Source organism: Exophiala viscosa (genome assembly GCF_022695815.1).
Source record: "Exophiala viscosa unplaced genomic scaffold EDD37scaffold_11, whole genome shotgun sequence".
In the NCBI taxonomy this organism is placed as follows: Eukaryota; Fungi; Ascomycota; class Eurotiomycetes; order Chaetothyriales; family Herpotrichiellaceae; genus Exophiala; species Exophiala viscosa.
Window position 1 is genome coordinate 1,168,135 of NW_026944363.1, and position 9,449 is coordinate 1,177,583.

Genomic DNA, 9,449 nt, shown 5'->3' on the forward strand with positions numbered 1-9,449 from the left:
GTCCTCAATGGCATGATTAAACGTCTTCCCCATGTCCCGAGAAAATGCAACCCCAACTACGATGGCCGAACTTCTCTTACTGGCCGATATCACCCTCCAAACTTGGACATGCATATACGAGAAAGCTCGGACGGCACGTCGTAGGCTCTCGATGACTGAGCTCGATGTCGAGGCGGGATGGCATCTGTTTCAGCGGAGTGCTGGAGACCGAAGGAAGTGGAAGCGCGACGGGATCGTCAGGCTGTAGATGCGTGGTCATGAGAACGTTGTGCTGGAGCAGGCTTCGGTGGCTTAACCGACGTCACCTCGACCAGTCGGGCAAAAGCTCTGCATTCGCAGGCAAGCGGCGACATGTATATGGCGCGATCATACGCGTAGAAGACAGGTCCAGGTTGCTTCCAGTGCTTGAACTAGGTCATATGAGAGGCAGGTACCGCAGTAATCAAAGAGGTCTGCTCACAATTTTCAAAGCGTATTTGGCTCCTTTGATATCTACCAGAATCACCACACCGTGTACTCCTCTACCGATTGGAGACGGGTTGTGGATGTCTTCTTCATCGTTGACGAATCGCCGCAGTTTCGGTTCGTCAACTTCCGTCATCTGGTGTGAAGGGCACAACGGCTCTGTTGAGAGATATGTGCCAATGATATCCTCTCCCATGAGCTCAGCATGTTTTGCGTTCTTTGTGAGTTCTTTCCTGAAGGTATCTGGACCGAATCTTCAACACTTCCCAAGGTGCATGCACGCCGATCTCAGCTTGCTTAAAGGTTGCTCATCATCGGCCGTTTGGCCTCTCCAAGTTTATAGTAGTGGCAGAGCAGTGCTACGTCGCGTATTTTGGAAGCCTCGATGTTGTAAGTTACGCGACTATGTGTTGCTCACTCCCGGACCTCTCCATTACAGAGACATCAAAATAATTACTCTGAGCAATTGTCGACCATGAAGCTGAACATCCATACCTTCCGAGATCGATCGCCGATACCTATCATTTTCGCCGGTACAGCTGAACATGACGGCCGGTATCCTGAGGGTAGCCACACGATGTTCTCCGAGTTATATGTTATCCACCGCTCCATCCGAACTCAATCCCCCACCTTGATATACTAGGCCTTGAGGCTTTATTACATTGTGGTTCGCATGTGAAGCCGATAAAGAAGTAATGGCAATGGTACCGTTTTCAGTATGAAGAGATGAGCTAGTAACATCGAAGGATATGCTGTAGAGAGCCTTCCCAACCTCGAGCGTGTGTAGACAGGTGCCGCTGCCGCTGCCCGCATCCCAGATCTTGATCATATGATCGAACGACGCTGACGCCAGCCGAGCTGAGTCGTGTGAGAACGTCACCGAGTTGACAAAGGCGCTATGATTCTTGAGCGTGTGTAGACAGGCGCCACTACCCGCATCCCAGATCTTGATCGTGCCGTCGTTAGATGCGGACGCGAGCCGAGTCGAGTCGTGTGAGAAGGTCACCGAGTTGACCAAGCCGCTGTGACCCTCGAGCGTCTGTAGGCACGCACTCCATCCATCTCTCATCGGCGGCTGGATTACGATCCAGTTTGACTCTTCGTGCTTGAAAAGACCTCTTATCAGGCTACCAATCGGACTAAACATAAGTGCAGACCCATACACCTGAAGAGGACTGATTTCTATCGCGTGCTTATGATTCATAATGAATCGGCGCCCATCTCGAACTACCTCGAGTAACGCAGGCGTGGCGGTTCCTGCCTAGATTATATCAGTCATATTGAACATAGTGAGTAATGGCCAGACTGAAGATTACCTTAAGGAGAGTCTCGAGTTTCGCTAGTGATATTACCCCTGCCGACATAGCGCCGCAAAGGCTGAGAGCCTCGAGCCAGTAAAGATATTTCTTTCTGACGAAGTCCTCGACGGCGAGCCCATCCTGTAGGCTAATTCCTTGAATAGTATAAGAAAGTGAACTCCAGTCACAGAGGTGGTCGACCCAGTAGATACACGAGTAGCGTAACGCTGCTAACGGATTCGGCTCTGGCCGTTTCACAAGCTCGATGGGATATCCCAACGTACGTAAGCCGTAGATGTCTCTTCGTAGCCCCATGGACATAACGTGGACCGATCTCGAGAAGATCATGTGGTGTATCTCTTCTACCCCATGAGGGAAATCTCGTGCAGCGCCCCCTTAAGTAAAAATTCTTTTGCCGACTGATGAACGAACGAGACGGTGCGTTCACGAAGTGTCAGGAAAGAGCCACAGAGTGCTATAATCTCCGATAGAGCTTCGTCATGGTAAGAGACATCGTCAGGCATGTCGACGAAAGACGTCAGCTCATCCAACGTGACAGATCGGTAGACAGTCGAGACGACGGCCAGAATACGTTTGCAGAGCTCAGAATCCTCTGAACTCTTGATCTGGTCTATCATTCGCCCGTAGAGGGCATCGAGTCCACGCGGAAACGCCGTTAACTTCTTTTGAGCCTTCCATCCCGAGATATTGGTTAGTTCCTGGCACACCAAGGCCACCCAGAGAAACGTGCCGTCTGCGTTTAGAGACAAGTAGCGCTGAACAGCGTCCTGCGTATCATTACCATATCTGTTTCGTTTCGCCAACCAATCGACCTTGAACTGGATGTATGTGGCAACAGCTGCGGAGATCGATTTTTCGTTAAGCTCAAGAAACAGCCGTATATTCTGCGTTACAGCGTCGAGGTCCTTCTCAATACTGGGCCACTTACGGCTAGAGACGATCCACTTAACTCGAGGAGAAACAGACGACGTTTGGACGATAAAGTCTAGTAATTTTTGCAAGTCATCAACGCATTCGTCGAGTGCAACGATGACTAGGTACGTTATGTCCATGCTCGGATCTTGCAGAATGTTTGCCAAGATCTCGGACAAAGCGGCCCACGCATTCGCGTCCTCGAAGAGAGCTTTGCCTGCATGATCGTACTTTTTCTGAATATGTGAGATGAGCGTTGGCTGCTGTCCAACAAGCATATATATCAGACCTCGTAGGACGGCCGCGGCGTTGTTAATTCGCGAATCGAAAGCCTGGCAGAAGAAGTATGACAGAAGAGCCGCGTCGACTATTGATTTATGCAGCTCGTTGATGATTCCGTACAGCAGCATCGTCTTGCCCTTGCCGGGATCGCCCCTGATACATAGTAGTGGACTGTCCTCGCCGCAGCGCCATTGCTGGAACTGGGAGTTTTCGAGAATCCAGCTGTATGAATCCTCTAGTAATCCGCCCTTGGTCTCCTCAATACGCTTCTTATTATCACGGGGATCGGTGAGGCGTAAGTCCTGGATACATTTTTCTCGCTTGTCGATAACCTCCCGGACTCTTCTGAAAGCGTTGGCCCCTCCCTCACCGTAGAATAGGGGTATTTTAACGTCGAGAATGCCGAGCAACGAATATACTTTATCTTCTTTGAGCTTTGTCTGGCGACGTTCTATCCACAGAAATCGCTCATCCACACTGAACTGAGATAAAGGAGCTCCTTGAAGCGCCGGGGTAGGAACGTCTGTTATCCTGTGGATTTGGTACTGCAAAGAAACTTTGTTACCAAGCCACTTCCATTCGCAGGAGAAGAAATCGATCGAACGGGGGGCAAGAAGCTCCTGGAGCGTCCATCCCCGAGTGAACCATTTGCTTTTCCAAAAATCCGAGTCCCACGATTGTGGATTAAACTCTTTGCTGGTGCGGGAGAGAGGGCTCGGGACGTCGGATAAGTAGACGTAGCATCGTGTTGCGTTGCGGTACCAGCGAAACATGGAGTTGATAGCCTGTGAGAGTTCGGCGTGATTTGTCTTGTTGATACAACATGTGTCCACCCAAAAGTATTGTAGGCCATCCCGTCTCGCTTGTTCTCCACAGAATCGAATCTTCTCATATCCAAGCTTTTTGTCGGCCGTGCCATTTTCTAGGTCTTCGAATGTGGGCTCCTCGGTATCTTCCAGCCATCTATGCGAAAGTATCGCATAGGGAGGAATTCGATCATCGTCATGTTCGGTGAGGGAAAATGTATCGGTCTCCGCTGGAGAGCAAAAGGCGCATTGCTTCGATCAGAGTGGGCGCAATGGGCGTAGGAACGGGCCAGGCGGGACCTGAAGGTGGGGAGACTGGGGACAGAGAGACTAGAGCAATTGAACCTGACGGCGAATTTATCAGTGAGAGGCGATTGATACTGTAGCAGCAGCATGAGGTTCCCTTACAGGACGCATTCGAGGCGCCCGTACATCTTTCGGACGCCAGACCTTTCGCAGTCGCAGACAGCCACGTGGCTGAGAGACTAATTCTGGTCACGTGAACCATCAGGCATTCGGCACAATAAACCCAATGATCTATATTCGTTGGGAAGGGGTAGGCAATTCTTCTTCATTCGGGATCGTTGGCTCTTCCGACATGCGTTGAGATGTGCTTCTTGTTACGTGCTAATGTATTGGGAACGAGCTGCGGAATGCAGGATTAGTGGTGCGCGAGAACTGTGCCACTGAATAGTTCTCATCTTCCGAAATTTCAGATTGGCTGTCAACATCACCTCGACAGAAATTGATGTATCGTGGAGGATATGGGATTTCCTGACCGGTGCCGCAGCTCTTGATTGAATCGGTAAGGTCCTTTTCCACCTCGCAGTTTCCGCAATGAAAGTGATCAAGACCCAAGCATCTCCCATTCCTCGAGCAGCTCCAGCAGTCTGATATGGCAGGGGAAGCATGGGCACTGTCGCCGATAAGAACCACGCGACCACGGTAGTATGTTGAGGTGTGCGAATGATGGAACAGACCCCATTTGACGGGCGGAAATTTGGCAACGAGTTTCATGAAGCGCTCATCTATGCCCTGGCATCGGAAGTCACGGCTCAAGACAGTGGCGGCTTCTCCTGCATCTTGGCCAATTGTCTTGGCTGACTAGCCCCCCAATGAAACAGAGTGGTCTCGAGACCCTATGTGATGAAAACTAAGACTTGGCCAATCACCTCTCTCGCGAGGCTTTCTGCGATGTAACTTGAGAAAATAGCACATCCCTTTTACACTTTTTGATCCCCCTTCTCTGCCTGAAATTTTACCTACATTATCTCGGGAGAGATCGCATAAACATATTTACAAGACAGAAAGATGAACTGTTCAAGTAAAAGATGTTTTGGATTCCGACAGCCCCATCCTCGGGTGGTCGAGGCATTTCGCTCCCTCACAGGCCGACCATGGAACTGGTCAAGGGCAAATTGTGGATGAATCTCCGCATGCCAGAGAGGGCGATCCGAGAGAAGACGAAGAACTGGATTCGATTTGTTCCGCACTTGGACCATTCGAAGATGGGAAGAGAAAGTGGATGGAGGGGCAACATCCCACAGAACAGTGTGAAGGGGGGAGTTGTCCATCCGATTTCTCCCGGCAGGCTTCTTCGGCAAAGATACACCGCGCAATCCCAGGCCGCGGGCAAATGCGGAATCGTACACCAGACGGCCTTCTTCACGATCTTGGTTTCTCAATCAGGGATATTGTGTACGGTATGAGGACGCTACTCAGACAAGTTCTATGTCCATAACATCTGCATCAGCAAAGATCCATGGCTCTGTCAAGTCCAGCTTCCTCTCGAGCTCCAACTTACCGAGGCCATAGCGTTGGCATACTTGAAACCCTTCAACTATGGCCAAGCGCTTCACCAGCATGAATGACATTGCAGTCTTTTCACCAACACTACAAGACAGTAGTAAGCAGTCAGCCGTCTCAATTCTCGAGGCGTCTTCGTGTGTGAGGATGTAAGACCCGAACTCATCCACTGTGATGTGACATTCTACAGTTGTGTAGTTCTCCACACTCAAACGTGCGCTTTCATCCTCCGAAACCTCATGCACGAGTTCCAGAGACTTTAACAGCCCTCTGACACGAAGCCTCGTCATGAGAATATCGGAGGTCATTGCCTCGCCTCTCCATCGCACATCGCAGTCCAAAAGCTGAAGGTCCAGTCCAGTCGATTCCCCGGCCTTCGGTGACCAGAACGACACTCCGCAATCCCAGCTGAACCATGACCACGAAGGCACGCCAGGTATGGCCGATTTCGATGGCGGAATCGTGTCCTTTCCTGGACCATCTTCCGGTGTAAGTGCCCAGGCCAGATCGCGCGCCAGGGTCTCTTTCCATATCCCCAGAAATGACGCTTGTTTGCATTCAAGTGACCACCACTGCGTGAGGCCGGCCAAGGCAGCCAACCTGTCACTTCGATATGAGAAGTTCTTTTGGCTATAAGCGCCTACAACCCTTTGCCATGCCATCGAGGGGTTTGGATCAGTGGGTGAAGCCCGTTGACCCTCTGGTGAATGATGAGAGTCGTCCTCGGCGGCTAACCTGTGCCGACAGTCCCAGACAAACTGGTCCATCTCGAAAAACACTTTCTTCCTCGGCAGCCAAAGCTCCTGGAAAACCCATCCTCGAGTCCTCAACACCGAGGCCTTGAGGACATCCAAATCTGCCGGGTGCCATCTGAGGAGCCAAGAGTCAGAAACATTGGCATCCGCCTGGCCACGAACAACCACCGCTGGTGCTACCGAGTCCAAGAAGAGACCGCCATGCGCATCAGACGAGGCGTTTGCAACGATGGTCAAGTCGCTGCCACCGAAAACCCCTGCCATTCTGGTCGCCTCGGTCTCCCAATCCTTGGCATCTCCCTGAATGATACATAAGCTGTCGACCCAAAGATATCGCATGTCCAGAGCCGACGTCACCCGAACCGCGTCTTTGATGGTCTGAGTGAGATCGGAGTAGGGTATCCGTCGTCGATATAAGTACAGATTGGCCTGGGTGGTTTTGCTTGGCCCGCTGCTCGCGCTTCCCCAGCAGTGGCTCAAGGCGGAATACCGGATCTTTGTGGAATCAAGCAAGTCGGTATCCACTAGACGTAGATAGAAACCATCTTGACCTTCTGCAGTGATCTCGACCAATCGTGTCGGTAACACTGTTGAACCTGGGTTGCAGTCCTCGTGGGAATCCCAGCACTCATGGAGCAGCTCTTTCAGGCGCCGCATTCTGGAAGCAAAAGAAACTCGGTTCCCTGGTGTCCACAAAGGTCTGGAGCGGTCTGAAGTTTCTGTCATGGACATTTCAGTCGTCAGGTTCTGTAAGCACAGCGCCCAAACTCACCCACGATCCTGGGCCGGACTACCATCACCTCGAGCACATCAATACGGGTGTGGGAGGCGTAATAATACCGTAGAGATTCGACACCATCACGAAAAGCTCGCTTCATGGCAATGATGTAGCCTTTCTCCTCTGCTGAATCCGGCTCAAGATCCCTACGCCGATGCAGAAGTAAGTTGTGGTTCAGCGCGCAAATGTTGCAATTCGTGCTTTTTCGTGGAAGTTCTCGTGCATTGGTGTAGACACACTCCTCAAATCCCGGAGACAGGGAAGATAGTACCGTCTTTTCACGATCAGGCACAGTTTCGCTGAGCTGAAATGAAACAGCAGCTATGCAATCGTGACAGAATTGGGGCTGCACCCAGTCCATAGTGCCTATACGTCCGCTCCTTTCCATGAAGTCAATGGAAGACCATGGCCTCGTAGGCATGAGAGAGTACTTCATGATCGCCGCCAGTAGCAGGAGTAGGAGTACTCGATTGGAGTTCGGCAGAAGTCCTCCTGATTTAAGAGCACTGGCGGGGATCATTTGCGGTCCTGACTGTTCTTTGGTAACCGGAGCTTGTAGAGGTTCGGCATTTCTCGGTGACGTTTGGTGGGGTTTCGAAAATGTCGCTGTTGGATCCTGCCCGGGCCTGGATGGGACGACATATTACTCCTGCGACATTACATCTACCAACACATCGACATACTCTTACGGCACACACATCGTCGACCATACCACAGCCCGTTAAGCTCTATCTGGTCCGGAATAACGTCTCCAAGATCTTCCTCGAGGGTTATGAAGTAGCGAGTGTCCGATTTACACCGCGTCCAGCCAAGCATCATCATCGCGATTTGTTTGGTTGTGAGGTCTTTGCAACAGATCCAACTTATCAATCAAAATCTCGACAAGTGTTTCTATGCTGGGGCCGGGATCGCCAGAGCAGAGCTGGTTGCGGAGAGCTGCCAATGGTCTCTTTTTTGAGGAGCAGGAAATGTTGGATTGATGAGAGAAGGGAAACACAGACCGAAACCTTCGAATCATCGCGATACTCGGAATGCGCTTCCATACAAGATACTCAGTCTCGAACAGAGGGTCCGGCAGTACTCCCAAAACCTTGCATAACTCATTGCAACGGACAACATCAGCCTTGTGTAGATTCCATCCATCGATCAGAATCACTTCAATATTTTTGTACCCATCAGATTCGAGTTCAGTAGCCCTGTTGAGAGCACGTAGAGGGTCGGGAGTTACGGAAATGAACGGCGTGGGTTCAGGCTTGCCTTTGTAACAATCAGCAGAAGCATCAATACATTGAAATCTGCTCACGCTATAGCCATGAGAGCGTAGCCATTGTCTCAATTGCGACAAGGTCGCCTCTTCGACGTTGCTCAAGCCTACTACCAGATGCTCCGATTCTAAAATATATCCTGAAGTATTTTCGCACACGGTGCGGAAAAAGAGAAGATAATCAAATGATACTTATAATACTATATTAGTTTTAAATAAAATAACTAAGTATAGCTCTTACTTATAGTATAATTCGTATTTAATAATAATATATTAGTAATAAAAATATTATTATTTTATATAAATTACGAAAGATATTTAAATATTAAATATAAACTAAAAGAAATTAAATCGATAGTTAAAAAAGCAAAAGTTTTAGTCGATAAATTATAAGAACTATATAAAATATTATAAGAGAATCTAAAAGAAATAATAAAAAGAATAATAATTTAAGTAAATAAAAGAAGATTTAAGGGACTAGATGTAAGGAACACCCTAGTGGGATAGGCAGATAGAGTAATAGTCAATATAATAGGTATTGTATTCAGTAGTTAACTAGGAGTCCCTCAACCATCAGGTATTACAGGACTCGAAGCATGAGAGAAGCTAAGTCCTCTCATGCGAGAAGGGTGTGCCTTATAGGTGCCCTTAGGGCCTGTGCCTTCGGGCGGCTCGGCTAGTATGCCATTCCTGACAATTATCCCCCCCTCCGGGGCTTCTCGTCCTCGAGAAGTATTCTACTATCTTATCAGGTGAGAGCCATCCTCCAGGGCTTAGCAGTGTTGTATCACCCAGTAGTGTCCTTACACAGTAGTTCTCAGCCTTAGGTTGTGACCAGTAGCCTCGTGTACAGTAACCCGCAGCCTTGTGTGCAGTGACTCGCAGCCTTGTGTGCAGTGACCCGCAGCCTCGCCCTGATAAATAAGTTTTTGCAGATTGTACCGCACCCAACAAATATGCGAGAACCCGGCGAGTCTGCACAGTTCAGAGTGCTGCTTGTATCTTTTGACTCTCCCTCTCTTCTTTCCTTTCCTCCACACAACAGCAACACCAACAACATCT

General features: G+C 49.7%; 2 protein-coding genes across 2 annotated transcripts; both read right to left on the bottom strand.

The window, feature by feature from the left end:
• Nucleotides 1-1,061: 1,061 nt before the first annotated feature.
• On the bottom strand, nt 1,062-4,292 carry EDD37DRAFT_659562 (uncharacterized protein; the record flags this gene model as incomplete). Its single annotated transcript, XM_062819047.1, has 5 exons — nt 1,062-1,117; nt 1,174-1,726; nt 1,782-2,097; nt 2,130-4,014; nt 4,193-4,292. The coding sequence occupies 5 exons, from the start codon at nt 4,290-4,292 to the stop codon at nt 1,062-1,064; spliced, it is 2,910 nt and encodes a 969-aa protein (XP_062667104.1).
• A 723-nt stretch (nt 4,293-5,015) lies between these two features.
• On the bottom strand, nt 5,016-7,400 carry EDD37DRAFT_151006 (heterokaryon incompatibility protein-domain-containing protein). Its single transcript, XM_062809663.1, has 2 exons — nt 5,589-7,400; nt 5,016-5,513 (listed from the first exon to the last, which is right to left on the bottom strand). The coding sequence occupies exons 1-2, from the start codon at nt 7,075-7,077 to the stop codon at nt 5,503-5,505; spliced, it is 1,500 nt and encodes a 499-aa protein (XP_062667105.1). The 5' UTR covers nt 7,078-7,400; the 3' UTR covers nt 5,016-5,502.
• Between the last annotated feature and the right edge of the window lie 2,049 nt (nt 7,401-9,449).

Bases quoted from the DNA above. Each gene is read 5' to 3' on its own strand.
- EDD37DRAFT_151006 (XM_062809663.1), bottom strand. From the start codon at position 7,077: ATGTCCATGACAGAAACTTCAGACCGCTCCAGACCTTTGTGGACACCA.